This window comes from Telopea speciosissima, chromosome 1, assembly GCF_018873765.1.
Source record: "Telopea speciosissima isolate NSW1024214 ecotype Mountain lineage chromosome 1, Tspe_v1, whole genome shotgun sequence".
Taxonomy (NCBI): domain Eukaryota; kingdom Viridiplantae; phylum Streptophyta; class Magnoliopsida; order Proteales; family Proteaceae; genus Telopea; species Telopea speciosissima.
In genome coordinates this window covers 74,944,397-74,967,696 of record NC_057916.1, presented here as the reverse complement: position 1 = coordinate 74,967,696, position 23,300 = coordinate 74,944,397, and the positions used below count along the sequence as shown (strand labels likewise).

General features: G+C 41.4%; 1 protein-coding gene across 1 annotated transcript; it reads right to left on the bottom strand.

The window, feature by feature from the left end:
• Nucleotides 1-2,990: 2,990 nt before the first annotated feature.
• LOC122654567 (geraniol 8-hydroxylase-like) lies at nt 2,991-4,628 on the bottom strand. The gene is made up of 2 exons (XM_043848711.1): nt 3,744-4,628; nt 2,991-3,605 (listed from the first exon to the last, which is right to left on the bottom strand). Exons 1-2 carry the CDS (start codon nt 4,626-4,628, stop codon nt 2,991-2,993), a joined length of 1,500 nt encoding a protein of 499 aa, XP_043704646.1.
• Between the last annotated feature and the right edge of the window lie 18,672 nt (nt 4,629-23,300).

Genomic DNA, 23,300 nt, shown 5'->3' with positions numbered 1-23,300 from the left:
GCTCCAAACTACCACATGGCAAACATGTGTAACAAATAATTTGTTTGTAGTTTGCCGGTTTGAGAACCTCGTGTCCTAGATTTATTTTCCTTTTTTGGAGGGAATGAACAACCCCCCTAAAATTTAAGGCAAAAGTTTCTCTTGACAAGCACATTTGAAAAAAAGGTAAAAAGTTCTTTGTCTGAGAGTGTGGCCTACGCTCTCTCCTTCCCATATAAAAAGACATCTCTGCCCCCTTGTTTTAAGGAGGAGAGAGATAGACACATGGGAGTGCTGGCGTAGGCCACACTCCCATACAGAAAACTGCTTCCATTAAAAAAAAGATAGGGGGAAGGGCTACGTGGAAAGGTGATTCAACCATTCTAACTGTTGGATTTGTGGAGAATAGTAAGGATTGGTCATATGTAAAATTTCTTCATTTAATCTCCTGAGTATATCCATGTGTCCCTTGATCGTCTTAGCAGTCATGTACACCTTTTTGGTGGTCCTTAACTTGTAAACAACCTTTTTAATGTACTAGGGTTTAACTCTTTTGAGCTGAATCTTGAGTTGAACATGGGACTTTAAGGTCTACCTATTATTTATTTGGAAGAAAGTTTCCTGTCCAGGAGCATGGCTCCCGAGCTTGGACCCTTGTGTTTGTTTCTTTCCTCTTCCTTGTAAAATGACATTACCGCCCCTTGATAACACTTCCTCTATTTTTTTTATTAGAAATCATTAAGAGAAACCATGAAATAAAGATGCCATGTGAACTTACGTAGCTTGGGGTTTTAGATAACTGATTCCGGAGTCCACTTATGCACTAGCATTGCTTTTATTTATGGGAAAAAGAACGTTATCTGATCCTGTGGCCCTTGCACCCATTGGGAGCGCACGAATTTACCACCCTACACAGTGAAATAAAAATACCATCCATGTTGATGCCCTTGTGTTCGTTTCATTGACCTCCACACTGGTGCAGGGGCCACAACACCAAGCAATGATCTCTTGCCCCTTATTTTTTAGTGCTCAATGCTTAGGCAGATAAGCATGTTATCAAGATTATTACTATGCAATTTTCATTTTTTATGAGAATTAATATCAACTCAGCTACTAATGTAATAGAGTTCTAACATTCAACTAGCATGAATTCATCTAGCTCAAAATCTCCATAAACATCTTACAGAAAGTGACATGAAATATAGTAAAAGGTAGAAATGTAAATGGTTCGAATACAAATCGGATATAGCACTACCCACATTCGTGTCTGTTTATCTTCTGGACGTATTAGCGGGGGTAAGGCTGCAGTCATTATGACCCTCCCCAGACCCCACAGTGGTGGGAGCCTTGTGCACGAGGTACGTCCCTTTTTTTAATCTTATAGATAGCCCGAATCGGTGTATCAGGCTATCATTTCCTGTGTAATCAAATCGATAGCAAGCAAATAGCAGCTACAACTTCTTCTTCTAACAATGAGGGTAGAACTATGTGCACTGGGTACGATCCCTTTTTTTATTTTTCTTTTTATCTTATAGATAGCTAGAATCAGTGTATCGGGCTACCATTTCCTGTGTAATCAAATTGACAGCAAGCAAAGAGCAGCTATAACTTCTTCTTCTTCTAATAGTGAGGCTAGAACTATTCCAGATGAAGAATGGAAGAGAATTTGGAATTGTAACTCTCTTACCCAAAATCTGAAGCTTTCTTTGGCGTGCGTGCTTAGAACGCTTAGCTACCGGAGCAGGTCTAACTATAGATCATCTCCTAGTAGATTCTCTACCTAGCTTGGGGTTCTAGATAACTGATTTCGGGGTCCTATTTAGCCCTAGCATTGCTTTTATTTATTTATTTATTTTAGACCGAGTTTTCCCTCAGCCACAAATGAATAAGAATTTCATTCACCGAGGTGGGTTCAGATGTGCGTAGGGGATATAGGAGGATATTTTGGGGGACATACTAAAACATAGGAGGGGTTTAAGAACCCTAGGATGATGGCTTTCCATTCACTGGGTGGTAGAGGGAAACTTGGTCTATTTATTTTTTAGTGCTCAATGTTTAGGCAGTTAATCATGTTATTTCAATATTATTACTATGCAAATTTTTTTTACGAGAATTAAAATCAACTCAACTACTATTGTGATAGGATTCTACTAGCGTGAACCCATCTGGAACAAAATCTCTGTAAATGTCTTATAGAAAGTGACAGTTAAACGGATCAAATACAAATCGGATATAGTATTATCCGTTTTTGCATCCGTTTAGCTTTCGAACAGATTTAGATAGTTTTCGGAAATCGATTTTATGAATACAAACCACATATAGATTTTCGCGTATCCATTTACATTCTTAATGGTCTCAATTGAGCGGAGAACTCAAGAATACGAAAACTTGACAAGAGTTCATGTTGAAGCATGGAGCCACCACCCGCTAGGGTTAATGTTGAAGGTTTTTATTTTTCTTATATAAATGTCAAAAATCATTTTTTTTATTTAATTTTTTGTTTAATTATATGTAAAATGTCATGAAGGGTATTTTATTATATAAAATAGTATTTATAAATTAGGGGTAAGAGATCACTGGTCATGTAGCCATTGCACCAGCGCAGGGGTCAATGAGAGCACACCCAAGGACATCAACATGGATGAGGTTTTTTTATTTCACAAACATAAATTGGATAATAATTTTTGACTATTTATTTACGTTCTTAGTAAAGAGTAAAACATGAGTTTGCATTGCACTCGATCTGGACCTTTGGTTCCAAAAGTAATAAATGTATTGAGAATTCATGGAAATTTCATGGTACCATACATTGCAATATCATTTTTATTTTTAATATATATAATATATAATGGAAGAGAGTTGGATATACCGTCAGCTTTTGATAAGGCAGCGGTATACACCAATCACAAGATTGGACAAGAAAAATAAATATCTTTAAAAAAAAAAAGGAAGAAGAGAGGAAGATCACATGCAGCACCGGACACGGCGAGGAATGAAAAGACCGCATTACTTCAAGACCGTCGGGCCTCAATTGGTATCGCTGAAAGGGGAAGAGCTTTGTGCAAACTGGTTCCAAACTTATCCGTCATGTCCATGTCCTTTGGGCTCCTCCCATCTTCAATCTTCCAATCAAAGGATTGCAGAAGTGAAGCCAACATCAGGTGTACCATCCGCAACGCGAATGGCATCCCCGGACAGATCCTTCTCCCAGCCCCGAACGGTATGAGCTCGAAGTCTTGACCTCTGAAATCAAACCTCGAAGAACCCAAGAACCTCTCAGGAACGAACGCAACTGGGTTCGTCCATATGCCGGGATCTCGAAAAATAGCCCATAGGTTCACCAGCACTTGGGCATCCTTGGGTATAGTGAACCCACAGATCTCCACTTCAGTTTCAGCTTTGCGGGGCACAACCGAAATTGGTGGGTGCAGCCTCAAGGTCTCCTTCACCACCGCTTGTAAGTAAGGGAGCCGAGCGACATCAGTCTCCTCCACTTGTTTCCCGCCACCAACGTTTTCTTGGAGCTCCGACTGAACCTTCGCCATCGAGTCTGGATTATGGAGTAGTTCCGCCAGCGCCCACTCTAATGTCGTTGAGGTCGTGTCTGTCCCTGCTACAAATATCTCCTGATATTGTACATACACATGCAAGTATACATATATAAAAACCCCTCCTCCCCTTGTAAAATGGTAAAAATAGGACAGGTGGTACGTGCAGAAGAACCGAACTCCAAATAAGTGCGAATTTGAGAAATAGGTACTGACCGCAAGCAACGCTTTGATATCAGGACGGCCGAACTCCGAAGTGCTGTCGTGGAAGTGATCGAGCAGGACATCTAGTAGATCATTATTCCTCGTTGAAGGAGAAGGAAGTGAACCTCTGGAGTACAATCGTTGGTCGATCATTTCGTCAAACAGCTTGTAGATTCTTCTTGCATAAATCGTCATACGGCGCCTTATACCCTGTGGGTCTAATGGTCTCAGTATAGGAAAAAAATCCGAAAGATTTGTCTTTCCTACCTCTTCCACCATTCTCCACACCAACGCTTTGAACTCTTGTCCGGTCTCGGAGTCTGGACCGACCAGGTCGACGGAGAAGATGGTGTTCGATAGCAGGTTAAGGGTGGTGGTGAATGCGGCTTGTCCAATGTCAACGGCTCGACCAACCTGGGCACTTTCGCTAACATGATCGAGGAGCTCCCGCACCTTCTGGCGCCGTAGGGATTCGTTGGCGTCGAGTTTCTGTGCGGTGAAGATCTGATATTTGCAGAGTTTGCGAAGGTTTCGCCACCGAGACGAGGGAGGGAGCCATATAATGGACCCCTGGTGGTGGTTCAGCACCCGAATGGAATCCCTGATGATTCGACCGGCGAAGGCCTGGTCGTGGGTTTGGAGTACCTCTTTGGCCATGGTGGCAGAGGAAACAACAATGTTCGTCAAGCAACCGAGCTTCAGAGTCATGAGTGGGCCATAGGTCTTAGCGAGTTGGGCAAGAGACTCGTTGGGTTTGTTACCGATTTTGAAGAGGTTCCCAACGATGGGGAGAGAGACGGGGCCTGGTGGGAGCCTTTCGTTCCTCGCGCCGGAGAACCATGCTCGGAAACTCCACAGCACCAACAGGAGACCTACCAACAAGGTGAAGAAGTCCATGTTATGCTCTCACTCTCTCACTCTCTCACTCTCTCACTCTCTCACACACACACACACAGCCAGGCTCTGTTTTTTGGCGCTTTTGCTATCGGATGATAAGCCTATAATCTGTATATATAATGTCCAGAAAAAGGGTAAAATAAAAAAACTTCTTCCAATTCAGACAAATAAAACTGTTTTTTTTGGAGGCAAAGTAAATCCATCTACTTTTGGAAGAGCTAATTTTAGGCTGTGTTTGGTATGCATTCTTGGAATGCATTCTAAATTGATTTCATATTTTATAAAAACAACTATTTTTTTCATCGAAAATACAAAATTGACTTAGAATATATTCCAACAACACATATCGGCCAAAGTCTCTCGATAAAACTAGGGATGTAAATGGGTACTCGAAAATCTGAATTCGATTCGCATCCGTATTCGTGAAGGGTATCTATATCCGTTTAGGAGTATTCGAATAATCCGAAGAAAAAAAATTATCCAATCCGAATAGATATCCAACTAGTGCTATAAAGGGTTTTTGAAGATTCAACTGGTTCTAAACAATGAGGAAATGAGAATATGAGACTAAAACATGGATTGAGAGTGAATCGTATTTGTTGGGGGTAGAAAGGTCTAGGTTACACAAGTTAGAGATGTAAACTGGTGGTTGAAAATCCGAATTCATTTTGCATTCGTATACGTTTAGGGATATCCGTATCTAGCCAGGAAATATCCGGATACGATCACATCCAATCCATATTCGATCTGTTTACATCCCTAGATAAAATTAAAAGGAGTTAACCCGGGTTTAAAATATGGAATTTGTTACTATGGTGTGCATATTAATATCCCATGCATATTGCAGTGAGGTGGTATTATCTTTTTTTTTTTTTGGTAAAAAAATATTTTATTCATAGTCAACATGTAAGATTCATGAAAAGAAAAGAACACATCTCCAGAATCCATAGAATGAAATTGAACTCGTAAATATCATCGACAGAGCCCTCCATGCAGTGGGGTGGTATTATAGCATGCGGGTATGGTATGGTTATTTAGCGTGTGGTATTTAGTTATTTCCATGAGTTGTTACGTACATGTACGTAACAAATGTTACGTACATGTCATAACAACATTAATTATCTAATGTAGATAGGTGTATCATGTGAGTTGAGGTGGTTATGGGGATGAGATAGTTATGAGGAAGTGGGGGTAGTTGAGAAGTGGAGTAACCGTATGTTGTCTATTTATTACTTGAAAATGAATAGACAAGCATCCGACTATCTATCAACATCTCTAACGAAATTGAGACAAGGCTTCCTGTTTACCGAGAGAGGCAAGGCTTCCTCAATGTAAGAGTGTCAATTGGTATGGTATCGGTATGGTACGAAAACCAAACACCCCATATACCGATATCATACTATACCATATCGAGTATGGTACCATTTTTTTATATCGATATTGTATTATATGGTATCGGTTTATTGTACGGTATTTGTTATATAGTTTCTTATATTATATATATAAATTAGTATATATAATATGAAATATATTATATTTAGTATGTTATATTAGTATATTAGTATATATATATATATATATTTAGTAATTCGGTACGGTATTGATGTATACCATCGGTATCAACCTCCATAACGATACCATACTAAAATGTATTCAATATAATATGGTACGATACGGGTAATTCGATACGTTACAAATCCGATAAACGGTTTCAATACCAAATTGACAACCTTACCTCAATAGAGCGTATACTATCAATTAATCTCTTCTTCAATCTCAGCTCTCTTCTTTACCAAGATGGGTAACCAGCCGACATACATACCATGTGGTTGGAGTCCACCTCACACTTGGCATCTCTAGTAAAGAAAAGGTAGCGCTAACCGGTGTTGTGCCTGGGCATGTACCTATGCCCAGACACAGCCCAAAGCGAAAAGACTAGCACTGCCCTTGGTTCTTTTTGCCTTTCCAAGGGTGTTAAATGGTTCAGTTTCGGTGTAATCGGTTTGGTGCAAGGATTTTTAGGTGAAACTAGAATTGAACCGTTTATTAAATGGTTTCAATTATTGAAACCAAAACCATTTAGTAAACGGTTTTGGTTTCTCGGTTTTAAAGGGTTTCGGTTTATCGGCCCTAAATGGTTTCGATCATGATTTTAGATACTTGGTTCCTAAATGTTTGTCTGTTTTACACCGAATTTAATGCTTGCTGGATGTACTCAACAAGCGACATTGAAAAAAACGTGATTTTATTTCATAGAGAAGTCATAAATATTCATAGAAACATTGAATACTATTAGACTAATGTATTTGAATGAATCCATTCCAATTATTTTATTACAAATTCCACATATACAATTCTACCAATCCATGTTTGACTCTCATTGTTTTCAAATTTATAGCAACCTATTGTATGAAGGTTTTAATACTTAATTTATTGCCATTACATATTACTAATACTTGTTTCGATTTAAATGGTTTTCTATATGGTTTACCAACGGTTTAAACGTTTCGGTTTGGTTTAAACCATCTAACTGAACAGTCCCAATTTTAAAACCCAAAACCGAACCATTTATTAAATGGTTTCACGGTTTCAATGTAAATGCCTCGGTTCAGTTTTGGTAATCGGTTTCAGTTTGATTCTGACACCCTTAGGTACAAGTACACGCCCAGACACAACATCGGTTAGCGTTCTTTCTCCCCTCTAGTAATTAGTATGAACTCCAGAGAAGGGTATCAACTTTGAGAATCACCAAACCTTCACCAGGGCCTTGCAGGAGACCTGTCCTTTTGCTTTTGGTGTTTAGGTTGGTTAACATCTACATATTTCTTTCTATTCTAGGATTGCCCATACCGACACCTCCTTCAATGTATTTAGAAGGAGAAAAGAGTCAAAAGACTTTATGAGCCTAAGGCGAACATTGTGCCTCCTCACATGAGTTATGATATTATTTTTTTTAAATAAAAAAGAATGATTAAAAAATCAATGCAAGAAAGTGTAGAGAACGAAATTTTGCTGCTACACTTATAGTAGAAACATTCCAACTACAGGTGTAGCAGCATATATATATATATATATATATATATATATTATTAGGTAATATCTTATTTCCAAAAGTAGGGGTGTCAAAAGTTTGCCCGCAGAGGTAGGTCTAACTTGAGTCGATCAGTGGAAGCCCAAGATTGGCTAGAACGATTCCTAAACATGTCAGGCTCAAGCATCGATCGATGAATAATCGGGCATTCTTGAAAAACATGTTCGGTTATAAAAGGTCCTTAAACGATTTAAGTAATTCACCAAAAAAAAAAAATGGTAGCCCATTTAGCCTGCTTATAACCCATTTAAAGACAATTTATAACCCTATTAGTCACTTTAAAATTATTAAAATTTTTTTTAGCTTTGCATTACATTGGGTGTCAAGAGGCTATTTTGGAAAATATACTATGTTATGGATAATGCAAATCACTCGGCCAGTTCAAATTTTGAATATTTGAAATCAGCATTGAACAAGTCCTCCAACGGTGAACAACCACCAAGTGGTTCATCTCCTACAAATCAGCAAAAGTTCAATCTGCAATAGAACTCTATCTCTTGTAACGTTATCTGTACATTTTGAATTACAAACTTGAATCTATAAATATACACATCCCTATCGTATTGAAACGATAAGAGGGAGATTACCATTCCAATTAAAACATTTACATACTATAACCCTATAGGAGTTTGAGAACCTTTGGATGGAGTGACGAGCATTCACCATGTGGTGAAAAAACTTTCTCCTACATTAAATAATTTTTAAAAATAATATCAAAAAATAACCAAATGAAGGTAACAATTTCTCACTTCAGTAATTTGATGACAACAAAATGTATCATTTAAGGAGTAATGAGATGGGTCCTTGTCTAAATAATACTGTGATTGTAGCAATACAAAGCTGACACCTAATTGTAAACCCTCATTAATGAAAGGGAAGATTACAAGATTAGACAAAATCAAGTTTTCTCTTACAAAATTAGCCACTCATTGTTTCAAGAAACAAAAATACACTGTTTTAAGTTTGGGTTTACAAAACTATCCAAAATAGTATCCTCCCTAATCTGAAGACAGATTTACCCCTAACCGTACCTTCTCTGTTCAACACCACTGAACCTTACCTTCTCCAATCACAGTTGAGGAGCGGAACCTGTTCTTTGTCCAACCTGGTCTTCGCCGTCAACGAACAAAGGCGAGATTTTCTATCATGGAAGATGAGCTTGAACGGGTCTCCTCTTGGTCGCATACAAGAACGCCATCGGATCTTTGTGTGCGACCCCAAAGCCAGCTTTTTCTTCATGATTTCTATTTTGAGGCATGGAACAAAGGGACTCTCTTTGCTGCAATCGATGACACCAATTTAGGAGGAGAAAGGAGCCAAGGAACACTGCATGGTGTTTTGGCCCTTAGCAGCCCTGAATTTGCGTTATTACAAAAAAGAAAAAAAAGAAAGGGAAAACAGAGAAGAAGTGTTGATGAGGGAAAGAGCAGAAATGCAAAGGGTGAAGAAAAATGAACAACAAGCGGCCAGGGGGAAAGAGCAGAAATGCAGAGGGAGAAGAAAAACGAACAAGAAGGGGCCAGGGGAGTACAGAGCAGAAATGCAGGGGGATAAGAAAAACGAACAAGAAGGGGATAGGGGAGAAAGAGCAGAAATACAGAGGGAGAAGAAGAACGGACAAAAGAGGGCTCAATGTCGCAGACTCCGCCTTGAACCCTCGTGTCCATTCCTCCCCTCCCCTCCTCTGCCTCTGCATCGCATTACTCTTTTTGCTTATCCAAACGCTTAATTCCGCGTATTCTAAATGTGCTTCACCGCCGGTCTTCTACCATCACCGACCACCAATCTATAGGAAGTCTTTAGATTTCACCATTTCCGTGATTGAATCCACTATATTCTGTTCCAAATGGGCATCGGTGCGGTTGCACGTTGCAACCCATCGCAGGCGATGGGATGCATGCTAGGGTGGGTTGAAGGAGGGCGACAAGAGCCGGAGGTGAGTTGTCTCCTTGGTGCTAGTGGCCAGAGCCTCCAATACGTGGGTTGTGGGATGAGAATGATTGTAGGGTTGGGCAGGGAGTGGTTGCAGACATGGCGGTCATGGGGTGTTGAGGGGAGGAAAAGAGGAAACGGACAAAAATGTCAAAAAATATGTAATGGTGAGGGTGGGATACTGTTTTGGTTATTTTTGTAATAGTGAAATTCGATTTGGCTAGTTCTGTTAACATAAACATTGGATGGTTAGTTTTGTAAACTAAAACCCAATGTTAGCTAATCTTGTAATTTTTCCTTAATGAAACTGTCATCATATGAAGCTTGTGAGGGCACACAAGATTGAGGCAAATGTTGAGATTTTGCTTCCTCCCTAGTCCTTTTCCCTTGGGGACCTATACCCTTGCATGGGATCCACACTGCAATGTCCTGCTCAGTCTAGTGTTGTCATCAGGGAACTCACAACCCTAGGGGTGTCAACGGGCCGGTTCGGGCCGGTTTCGGTTTGGGCTTTTCGGTTTCGGTGTGACTTCTATAGAAATCGAAACCAAACCATTAAGAAATGTTCAGTTTCGATGCGGTTTCGGTTTCAATGCGATTTGATTTCGTGTCGGTTTCGGTTTATGATAACGGATTGATATCGGTTTGGTACCGGTTTTATATAACTAGTAAGGTCCGGTTAGTGCTAATTTTTCTTCTCTTTCTCTTATAAGTACATAAAATATTTCAAATACAATGCATTTTTGTATCCTATGTCCTATGGCCTATGGATACAATTGGTTGGGTAATCACTAACAAAGGATATGAGATAAAGTGAGAAACTATCACAACATATTTAGGGGGCAATGGGGCATTAGGCATTTACTAATTTACTCATTTATCGGGTTAGGTCGGTTCGGGCCTAACGGTTCGGGCTACCAGTGCACCGTCGGGCTAGCCCAAACCAAACCAAACCGTTTGCCTCTTTGGATCCACAAACCAAACCAAACCATTAAGAGTTCGATCTGGTGTGGTCCGGGCTCGTCCGGGCTGGTTCGGACCGGTTTCATCGATTCGGGTTGGGTATTGACACCCCTACACAACCCTATGTGGGAACCTCACTCCCAAGCCCTTAATAAACCCTGGCCACATATTTCTAGTGCGCCTAGTCCGACTCTGAGGTTGTGATTCCTTGTTTGGGAGTCCGGAAGCCTTCACGTATGGTTACATGATCGACACAATTCTTTTGTATTCATAAATGCCTCCTCATGTTGCGACTGTTTAGAAAAGAAAAGTACACATCTGCTCACTGATTTACGTGAAAAAAACAAATCCTCATTAACTGGACATGCAATCACTGATTTATTGAATTATGTATGACATGTGGCTACCATGTGGGAAATATCTTTTTGGTGTTGCCCTAACCCCACCAGTATTTAATGGTAGCAATGGGTGATTCGACTGTGACTTGCAGGAATCAGGAACAGAGGACTGAATTCGAGTTTCAGGGAAGTCCAAAGGTTGAAGAAAAGAGGAATGAAAAGAGTGCTTTTTCAAGAATTTTTTTTATGGGAAAAAGAAAATAATATATTAATAACGATTCAAAATAGGTACAGCTTGGTTAAAGTTAGGGGAGTTACTCCTAACCATCATGGATAACCTAAAAAAAATATAGTTATCCCCAGTCATATGAACAAAATTACAATTCTATGCAGTGTTTGAAACATAAAACAAAAGAGGGACTAAATGCCACGGTCATGGTTGATCCTTTGGGTGAAGAATAAAAGTAACACTTCCTCGGTAGAGCTCCAAATTTCTTGCAGCTGGATATCAAAATCTTGCACCTTTTGTATCCCTTTCATCATTGCCATGAGTTCTGATTTCAGTGGGTGATGTGCCTCCATCTTCCCTGCATCTGCCAAAATGATATTTCCTTGCAGAACAACACAAAAATCCCAGGCTAACTGGTCTAGCCTTGTTGCAAATGATCCAGTGTAACATAAAATAGGATTGTTTGAGTATATAATATTGGGATAAATATTTGGATAATCAAGATGATGAGACATAAAATCCCCAACCAACCAGAAGTTGCCACGTGGATGTGCTGAGGCCGGGCCAAGCCGAGCCGAGCCGTGTAAGAACAGACCGAACCGTTCACCTGGAGAAAGGCAGCACTTCATTCCTCGCTTGGCCGAGCACTGAACTGAGCACTTAGCCCGCCGAGAACCGGGCCGAGCACCCGGTGCGTGGCGTTACACCATACACAGAGCAAGAAAACGATCTCCCCAACAGGGTCAAGTTCCATGACCGAGGCTCAGGCCTACCGAGCCCTGAGCTGAGCCCACACAGGTCGGCCATAGGCAGAGCGCCATGACTAAGCTGAGCTCCCGCATGACTGGAGGAAATTTCCATGCCCCATACTCCGAGGCTGAGGCCGAGCATTGAGGCCACGGCCGCCCAAGGCAGAGCACTGAGACCACGGCTGTCCGAGGTCGAGCCCTCTACAGAAACCTCAATAACGGCGCACCGGAGACCACGGAGCCATGTCAGCGTGTCCCGACAATCATGGGATACAAATCGGGTCGCAATCCCGTACGAAATCAAATCACACTCCCATAAGGACTCTTACCTCATTAAGAGACCGACTCCGAAAATAACTCTCCACTCCGCTCCTCGTGGAAGAGCCCTACCAATAGAGGACACTTACCATACAAGGACTCCTCCAACCGCCTCATCTCATCGTATAAATACCCAGGCATAGAGCTCAAACGCTCATCTCACTTTTCACTAAGCTGTTACGCTGTTGCACTGGAGACCTGACTAGAGCGTCAGAGAGTCCTAGGCTGGAGCCACACCGGCTCTCTTACGCTCACTCGGTTTTTTGCAGGCTCATCTGTGGGCGAACCGAGCGATGGAGGTTTTCACACGCAACAAATTTGGCACCGTCTGTGGGAACGGCATCAGCTAGTCAGTGTTGTTTCTACAAATTGTAAGAGCAAGTACGATGGTTGTGCAGACAAGGTCAGGACAACAAGGCTCAACCTCTCGTAGGAATGACCCACAACCTGATAAACAGGCAAGACACTCGCTACCCCCTGAGACGTCACGGTAAGGCACAGTCGGAAAACCCCCGCGAGGGGGGGTAACTAAGCGCAGCGTGGGAGTCACCGCCAACCCGGTTCCACCGCCGGAGGGAGGAAATGGTGGAAGTGTCACGCCCCTATTCCTGACAAGGAATATAATACAATATAGAGGGTGACTAGGACGACGCGTGTCATCCTACTAAGCCTCCCGGATCACTGACATAGTGTCCCAACGCATAGTCATAACCAATATTAAAGCAATATAATATCAGAATGTGGAAAGGGAATATTACATTCCAAAATGATCAGTAGTTCTGCGGAAGCGTATAAAACCAAATAGTTACAAGAAGTTCAAAGGCTACATGATAAATACAGTAGTTAGTACAATTCCCATGACCATCTAGTAACTATAAAAAGGGTATAACAGTAAATATTTATACATGGGCCTAAGCCCCAAAATAATCAAAAGGGGAACAAGTCCCAAATAACCTCACGGCCCGTAGACGCAATCATCACAAGGACACCCGTTGCCATGTTCCTCAAACACAGCTTCTGGCTCCTCCATACCAATATCATCGTATCCCGCAGGCTGGACTTCGAGTCCCGCGAGGTAACCACCATCTGCATCATAATCTAAAAAGTGTGCGCATGAGGGGGTTAGCTCCACTGAGCCAGTGAGGGGATGGGGATGCACAAACATACAATTCACATAGTCCAATAATGCATGCACATGTTAATCAATTTTCCACCTATCACACAGACTAAGTCAAAGGTATATGCTACTGTGACAACTCGGGAGACACTGTGGGTCACTTAACTTATCGTCACAATGAACCTCAATTGTCACCAGGGGGCCTACGCCGGTCGAAGCCTCCAAGACCACCCAGTGGCAAACCCCGATAACCATTACTACCATGACTAGCTCTCTCTCACCTCCACAGAATCCGGAGTTCTGGTTACCCAACACCTAAACCCCTTTTGGTAAGGGTCGTAGCATAAGGGTACAAAAGTCCTAGCCGCAGATATACTATATGCAAGTCCTATCATCCCGAGAGGTATTTCGGGTGCATCAACGTCCCATTCCATCTAGCACCCGGGTACCAGCACGGCACAACACATACAGTTCAATATGACATTCAATCAAAGGTATTATATATATATTATGGGGTTCCGGCACTGGCACTCACCGACACCGTAACCCAATAAAAGAATGAAAAGCAATCTCAACATCATCATATCAATCAAGTATTAAAAGAATACAAGATGCACAATCATGCTTAATAAATTATACTAATAGCATGGTACATGTACAATTAATAATAGCAAGCCCAAACAACAACCAAACCCACTCACAATATATGTTAGGCCCCGATGTTACAAGTCGTCGTCGTGATTAAGTAACACGTCACAAGATGAGAATTTTAAACCTAAAGAAAGAGTGAGAATAGGGTTAAACAAGTAAAGGGGAGGATTCCCAAAAGGTATCCCGTAGATCACCTAAGTATAAGGTTTCAGAGGCAACGTAGTTTTATGGGTGGTCTCAAGCCCAATTCCTGAAATCGCATGTAAATCTTAGCTAACCAGGGGCTCAGGAAGGTCTTGGTCAAGTGCGGTTTTATGGGTGATTTTTCTCAGAACATGAAATTACACGTAAATCCTAGCTAACCAGGGGCTTACACAGGAAGGTGGTTTCAAGGGTGGTTTCTCGTAGGTCTTTAAAACCACAGGTAAAACCTCATACTTCCAGGTCCGAGATTCAAAGGGTTTTTCACCAAGGGTTCCATTTCCAAGTAGTTTGAAGGCAAAGGAACACCAAATGAGCTTTCTCCTAGGTCCATTAGGGTTCTAAGATTTCATTAGGTCCATACAACCCAAGGATTCAAGAGGGAAAACCAAGGAGAACCTAATCTAAGGCATAATAGGGTAGAAACCCTAGGTCTTTCTAATAGAATGAGATTGTGAGCCTTAAGGCTAGCAATGGAGTGTAATATCTCCACAATAGCCTTGGCTAGAGGTTCCATCGATCCTTGGGTTCCAAGTGGAACCCTAGGTCGAGTCCTTTCCCATTTTCCAACCCCAAAACCAAAAGTAGAAGAAGAGAGGAGGGTTTTAATGGCTTACCTACCCCAAGGTAGAGGAGTTCCACGTTGAGGGCTCCAAGAGGTGAGGTCTCAAGCTTCCAGCCAAGCTTCTCCACTCTTCTTCCTCCTTTTTCTCCTTCCTTCTTGCTCTCTTCCATGTTTAGGGTAGATGGGAGAAGAAATGGCCAAATGAATGCCCCTTAGCTCTATTTAAGGTAAGTGGGGCTTAGGGTCCATTTGGTTGGGCAAGAAATAGAAATAAACCCATTCTTGGGTCAAATAAGTTAAATGGGTCATTAAGCCAAATGGGTCATTTAAGCTAAATGGGTTACTTTAAGTTAAATGGGTCACCCAAGTTAAATTGGTCACTTTAAGTTAAATGGGTCATTAAGCCAAATGGATCATTTAAGCTAAATGGGTCACTTTAAGTTAAATGGGTCAAACCATTAGTTCTAAATAGAAAAGAAGTCTATCAAAGGGGGTCTATTAAAGGATGGGGTCCACATAATATGGGGTCGTAAATCCCTCATACATTTTCCGAGGTAAGTGGGACCCACAAGTAATATATTTCCTACTTAAGTAAAATAGCCCGGATGGTCCAAACCTTAACCCGCACTTCGAGGACATCAAGGGAAAGGGTAAATAAATAAGTCAAGGGCTAGAACTTACTTCTCCATTGTCATGGTTTGTCCCCCATGACCCCGAATAGTTTCCTCCACAGGCAAACCCATACTGTGGTCAATAATTTTGTAGCTGGATTTGACCACCAGTGAGAATAGCTCACCAGCATACATGGCAGCGGTAACTACACGTCACTGGTAAGAAATAATAATTAATTATAATCCCGGGTACGGATGTAACATCTCCTCCACCTTACAAGAAATTTTGTCCCCAAAATTTGAGGCAGCTAGGGTCTCAAGGGATAAGGGTTGTTGGATAATAACATCCCAAGTTACCCACATCTTAAACTAAATCAAAGGTCGGGTCAAGATGAGGCAGTGCCTACATGGCACAGCAAATCAAGTTTTACAATTCCCTTTTTCCTTATAGCGTCACATTACCACAGGGGTGTGGTTCACATTAACCCTAGATTCCATTGGGCTAAGAGTCAGTGGTTACAACACTCTAGAGGTAACATAAGGCTTTACACACTAAACTAAGTCATAAGGAACAAAAGTTCTCTAGGTCTTCTAGATCAGGTGATACTACTCTAGCCTTCGCTACCCTGATCATTCTTGGGTTACAGGATTTAACCTGTCCATTTCCCAACATAGGGTTCACATTCTGAAGGCTTTCACATCTGGTTGTCTCATTACCTAACCCAACTTTAGAATGATCTGGAATATTGATAGAATCTCCTATTGTTCACTCCCAGTACAGAGGAAAGGTATTTGGTAATCCATTACCCCATTCATATCTGTTGTTGGAGAAGGTCTTGTTACATCCTTCAGTTTCAGCTTTCACAACCTTTAAACCTACTACACAGTTATCCCACAGGGAAGAGTCCACATCAGTCCTCTTTTGAGAACCAACAACCTTCTAATAGTTTTGGTCCAAGTCAACTCTTCAAGCAGGTCTCATTAATTTAACCTACCCGATCATTAAATTCATTATTCATTATCCTAAGGTTTGGTCAACCAAGGTCAGGGCTCCAACTAGTTACACAACAAGGTCGAGGTAAGGTCATACTCGTGGCCCAGAAGAACTAATCTAGCCACACACAAGGGTTTAAGGAATATATTTATTTATTCTATTCTCAACCCTCACATATACACAATACAAGTTCAATAAATACATTCATATCCCTATGGACATATCTGTCATCTAGGTCAATCCACAAGAACAAGAAGTTCTCAGGTACAGTTTTCTAAGTCCTTTTTGGAAGGTCAAATCATGGTGTAGGACTTTCTCTATGAGTCTTAACAAGGTTTGGATAAACCAAGTAAAGTTCAAATAGAGTTGTCACTAGCTTGAGGTGTTGTGAATGACTTCCAAATACATGTGACCTTTATGGCTCAATCAAATAACCCAGCCCAAACCAGCCTATTACTTTCCTTTCTTAGTATCTGTCTACAGGTTTAGATTCTATGCACCCCATTAAGGGTCTCTACCTGCATAGGTTTAGGTTTCCTACCCATAAGGTTTGTGTCCTTAAATTCATAGGGTCTAAGGATCTTCATCCTCAAGGGTAACTCTCCTCCTTGGAGTTAAGAGGGGAGTCACAACAGTCACCAATGCCTGCCATTTCTAATTGGCTGGCCCGGTCTGGTACAAGTCCTAGTCCCTTTCAATTCCAAGGTATTAACTAGACTTAGGTGGTCCCCACAAATGGGTCACACAACAGGGGTGTCTGATCTAGGGTATAGGCGCATAATCATCACATATAGGTGTGGTCAAAAGGTCTTAAAAAATATGGGCTCAAAATCTTAAAAGAAATCGGGCGGACTCACTAGCGGTGTTAGTTCTCTGGGTCCGTTCGTGGCTCCTTCGCGAAAATAGGGAGAGCGGACTAACGGGCGGATGTGGAATGCAAATCCATTCGTTCGTCCGGTCTCAAAAGTCTCAATGATCGAGAGGGTTTAAGTTGAACGGATCTACGGACGGACGCATGAGTGTGGATCTGTTCGTTGATCCGCACTATTTTTTTTTTTAAAAAAAAAAATGACAAATTCAAGTTTTGTGCGGGGCGGATTCACGAGCGGAGTCACGATAAGTGGATCCGTTCGTAGAATTTTAACAAAACAGAGCCGCGAGTTTTAAAACTCACTTTTGACTCCAAAGAGACAGACATAACCGCAGGGGAAAAGGCTCTACAGGGACTTCCGTTCAAGCTCCCTTGCATTCCCTTAGGTGGTCTTCTTGAAATCTCAAGCCTCAAAGTTCAACTCTCACTTGTTCAAGGTATGGCATTACTCCCTTGTCTCCTTTCTCTTTTCTTGGATTTAGGATGAATCATCTCAAGTTGTGATCATGTCTTGATTTTGCTTGTAATCCCATGGTCATGTACACCAAATCCATGCCAAATCGATTGGGACTAGGGTTTTTGGGTGTAAATCAAGCCCTATTTGATCGATGGCACTAAGTTGTTGGATCCTTGTTTGATTATTACATCTTTTATAAATTTTCAAGTCTTTGCAAGCATTTTAGAGATTGTTGCTAGGTTTATCACGCCTAGTTGAATTTTACTTGGATTATTTCTAGGTTTTGGTTGTGGTAAAAACCTCACTTCACAATGTTTAGGAAAAACTTTTCAAGTTCAAGTTTAATCCTTTTGCATGCCATAAAATCTCATAGAAAATTATCCCATTATCTTATCTTTAAGCATGTTCTCTTGTATACATGATTGTTGATAAAATCCTTGAAATCTTTCCTCTTTTCCTCAGATAAATAATTCATGTCTCTTGTTGGGGTATTTTCAGCCAATAACTTGCTCGTTTGGTATTGGTCGGGATGTAAAGTAGCCAAAAACACATGTTGTTCACATTGATCTCATTATTCAAATTCATGCACTAGGGATCTCACATGGATTTTACATGTGCATTGATCTTATTCATTTCTCTTTACTCCAAACATCTTTCGATGGTTATCATGTCTCATTTTCCCTTATATGCTTTTGTCGCAATACAATTTCCTTATCTTGTAGACATTTCACTTCTATAATTTTATTTGCCAAGCATAAAGCTTAAATTACTAGGGTAAGATAGGTCACAAGGGGGCGAGGGAAACAACAAATGAAGGCAATAAAAGCCTAAAATAGGTTGGTTCAACAAGATAGGGCAAGAAAACCCTTTCTGGCTTGGGCGGTTTTATGCCTGGTTTTACTAAAATGTGAAACCGTAGGTAAATCCGCCTGAGACTGAAACCAAAATAAACAGCATTAGGTAAGGGCAGTTTTACGGGTGGTTTTTATCGGGGCCAAAACCGTATGTAAATCCGGCGGGCCTTTTTCTTTAAATTTAAAGCCGACGATTTAAAGGCTCATTTCCCTCCTTTCAAAACACAACTCTAAAGCTCTGAAGAAACCCCAACTGCGATCGTACTTGCTCTCTCCTCACTTCTTGGTGGGTTTTGGTGCTCTAAATCACTCCTCAACAACACCCAATCGCATTCAGGTAAGATCTCCCTCTCTCCCATCGATTTCTCTCTCTTGGAGAAGCCCCAAAACGCGATTTCAGGTTTTGGAACTTGGGATTTTTGCTTCGTTTTTGCTTAGTAGGCTACTCACAACCTAATCTTGATCATTTTCTCACCATACCCGACCTATATAAGGGCTTGCGCACGAATATGGCATCAAATCCAAAGATTTGGGTTGGATTTTGGAAAAACCCAAACCCTAATTGAATTTTTCCTCTCTTCTCAAGCCATACATGGATCGGTCTTACTAGATAGGGCTTAGTTTACATCCTTTGAGTTGTCATAAGCCATATTTACTTGTTTCTCATGATTCCAGCTTCCAACCACAAAATCTGAAAAATTTCTTTGAAGTTCAAGGCATGCTCCATGATTGAATAAACCCATTTCTTGCTTGAACCCACTGTTTTGTTTGAAATATTACTTTCTAGGCATAGTGTGGCCATGAATCTTTATTATTTAAGATGTCATTCACATAGTGGCCATGCTTTCCCTTTTTCCCCAACTTCTTAAATCATAATTTGATAAAAACATAATTTTCTAGCCTAAGAATCCTTCTGTAATTTAAATTGCCTTAGAAAAAGAATCAAAGGCTAGGTTTTGAACCTCATAGATTTACATTGATCATCATACTTAGGCTTTAGCATTCAAGGTACTAACTTGTTATATATGTTTGGCTTTTGGTTGTAGGTTAAAATAATCAATGGCCCTAAGAACACGACGTGCATGGGTTGAACAGGCTGCACTAACTGTCCTAGATCCACTATGGTTTCAAAAGATAGAGGACCAAGAGCTTTACCAAGACTACTTTCGCTTCAAAAATATAGTGGAAGGGCGAGATGTAGTGTTGGATGATCTCAAAGCTTACAAGGTGGAGCAGAGATTCAAGGCATTGGGGTGGATCAACATCCTCGACCTCCCTGAACCGTACTACCCAAAGCTCATTCGCCATTTCTATGCCAATTTGGATACCGAGAACCTGAGTACATAGAATTATCGGGGTTGTTTCCTATGTCAAGGGGGTTCCTATAGCCTTTACTGTAGCACAGTTGGCCGGCATTATTAATGTGTCTATTAGGGGAGAGAAGACCTATTGTTCACCAGGGAAGAATCCTTACTCCTTCATCAGGCGAGAGGCATACATGGAGCTATACAAGGAGCTTGCTTATGGAGAATTCGAGAAAAAGGTGCCCGAGACTTCATTTGCTAAATCCCCAAGGGTGTTGAGTCAAATTGTGCAACACAACATCGTACCCATAGTAGGACATCGCACCATGCCCTCGATCTTTGTGGGGTACGTGGCATATCATCTCTACAAGGGCATACCACTTTGGTTACCCTACATTATAATGCGCACCATGGCTCACACAGGATAGAATCCCACAAAGAACTTGGACTTACCCTATGGGAGGCTACTCACCACCATTTTTCAGCATTTCGGGGTTGACTGAGGATCCTCCTCTGGATCGCAATGCAATTTCGAGGATGCGAATCCAGGTCGACACATATAGTGATGGGGAACCAATTCCCCCAGCAGAGGGTTACATGCCGGAGCCCCATGCACCGGAGCCTCCTCCCCAGCCAGCTGTGCACATGGCCTCATCATCTGGCACTGTTCTAGGAGGGTCTGATATTGACAGGGTCCTTGTAGTCTTGGGTTAGATGAGCACCAACATGGCCCAGGGCTTTGATGGGGTGAATGCTCGACTTGATGTGTCTGACAAACGCATCAAAAGCCTCGAGAAGCAGATGCATGACCTGCACTCCTACCTTCATGATGAAGAGACCGATGACGAGTCTGGCAGTGGTGATGAGATGGAGTTATAGACTCCCAGTCCTTTCCTACCATGCTCTCTCTTGTAGACTTTCAGTTACTTAGCCTTAAAATGTAGTACCTTTTAACTATTCCAAGTTGTAAGAACCTATGGTTGGTATTTCAGCTGAAGTTTTGTAATTTTCTTTTTGGGTCTGTGGGCAGTATACTAAACAGCTGAAACTTAAAGAATATATATATAAGTATAAGTCTTTTCCTTCTACTGTTGTTCCTATTATTTACTATTGTCAACGGCTTTCACACTTAACAAGTCTTCTCCCTAGATTTCACATACATTCCAATTATTCTTGTTGGAAACTTTTAATTAGACCCTAGTTGTATAGAGTAAATTATGAGTCCGTAAGATTGTGGTTGGTGCAAAGCATCACGCTCTGATACCACGCTATCACTCCCCTATTCCTGACAAGGAATATAATACAATATAGAGGGTGACTAGGACGACGTGTGTCATCCTACTAAGCTACCCGGATCACTGACACAGTGTCCCAACGCACAGTCATAACCAATATTAAAGCAATATAATATCAGAATGCGAAAAGAGAATATTACATTCCAAAATGATCAGTAGTTCTGCGAAAGCTTATAAAACCAAATAGTTACAAGAAGTTCAAAGGCTACATGATAAATACAGTAGTTAGTACAATTCCCATGACCATCTAATAACTATAAAAGGGTATAATAGTAAATATTTATACATGGGCCTAAGCCCCAAAATAATCAAATGGGGAAAAAGTCCCAAATATCCTCACGGCCCGTAGACGCAATCATCACAAGGACACCTGTTGCCATGTTCCTCAAACACAGGTTCCGACTCCTCTGTACCAATATCATCGTATCCCGCATGCTGGACTTCGATGCCCACGAGGTAACCACCATCTGCATCATAATTTAAAAAGTGGACGTACGAGGAGGTTAGCTCCACTGAGCTAGAGAGGGGATGGGGATGCACAAACACACAATTCATATAGTCCAATGATACATGCACATGTTAATCAATTTTCCACCTATCACACAGACTAAGTCAAAGGTATATGCTACTGTGACAACTCGGGAGACACTGTGGGTCACTTAATTTATCGCCATAATGAACCTCAATTCTCACCTGGGGGCCTACGTCCGTCGAAGCCTCCAAGACCACCCAGTGGCAAACCCCGATAACCATTACTACCATGACTGGCTCTCTCTCACCTCCATAGAATCTAGAGTTCTGATTACCCAACACCTAAACCCCTGTTGGTAAGGGTCGTAGTATAAGGGTACAAAAGTCCTAGCCGCAGATATACTACATGCAAGTCCTATCATCCCGAGAGGTATTCCGGGTGCATCAACGTCCCATTCCATCTAGCACCAGGGTACTAGCACGGCATGGCACATACAGTTCAATATGACATTCAATCAAAGGTATTATATATATATTCTGGTTTTTCGACACCGGCACTCACTGACAATGTAACCCAATAAAAGAACAAAAAGCAATTTCAACATCATCATATCAATCAAGTATTAAAAGAATACAAGATGCACAATCATGCTTAATAAATTATACTAATAGCATGGTACATGTACAATTAATAATAGCAAGCCCAAACAACAACCAAACCTACTCACAATATATGTTAGGCTCCGATGTTACAAGTCGTCGCCGCGATTAAGTAACACGTCACAAGATGGGAATTTTAAACCTAAGGAAAGAGTGAGAATAGGGTTAAACAAGTAAAGGGGAGGATTCCCAAAAGGTATCCCATAGATCACCTAAGTATAAGGTTTCAGAGGCAGGGTGGTTTTATGGGTGGTCTCATGCCCAATTCCTGAAACCGCATGTAAATCCTAGCTAACCAGGGGCTCAGGAAGATCTCGGCCAAGTGCGGTTTTATGGGTGGTTTTTCTCAGAATATGAAATCGCACGTAAATCCTAGCTAACCAGGGGCTTACACAGGAAGGTGGTTTCAAGGGATGATTTCCCGTAGGTCTTTAAAATCATAGGTAAAACCTTATACCTCCAGGTCCGAGATTCAAAGGGTTTTTCACCAAGGGTTACATTTCCAAATAGTTTGAAGGCAAAGGAACACCAAGGGAGCTTTCTCCTAGGTCCATTAGGGTTGGAAGACTTCATTAGGTCCATACAACCCAAGGATTCAAGAAGGGAAACCAAGGAGAACCTAATCTACGGCATAATAGGGTAGAAACCCTAGGTCTTTCAAATAGAATGAGATTGTGAGCCTTAAGGCTAGCAATGGAGTGTAATATCCCCACAATAGCCTTGGCTAGAGGTTCCATCGATCCTTGGGTTCCAAGTGGAACCCTAGGTCGAGTCCTTTCCCATTTCCCAATCCCAAAACCCAAAAGTAAAAGAAGAGATGAGGGTTTTAATGGCTTACCTACCCCAAGGTAGAGGAGTTCCACGTTGAGGGCTCCAAGAGGTGAGGTCTCAAGCTTCCAGTCAAGCTTCTCCACTCTTCTTCCTCCTTTTTCTCCTTCCTTCTTGCTCTCTTCAATGTTTAGGGTAGATGGGAGAAGAAATGGCCAAATGAATGCTCCTTA

Excerpts from the sequence above, each read along its gene's own strand:
- LOC122654567 (XM_043848711.1), bottom strand. The coding sequence starts at position 4,628 with ATGGACTTCTTCACCTTGTTGGTAGGTCTCCTGTTGGTGCTGTGGAGT. Across the intron at positions 3,606-3,743 it reads ATATCAAAGCGTTGCTTGCG|GAGATATTTGTAGCAGGGAC; the intron begins GTCAGTACCTAT and ends GTACAATATCAG.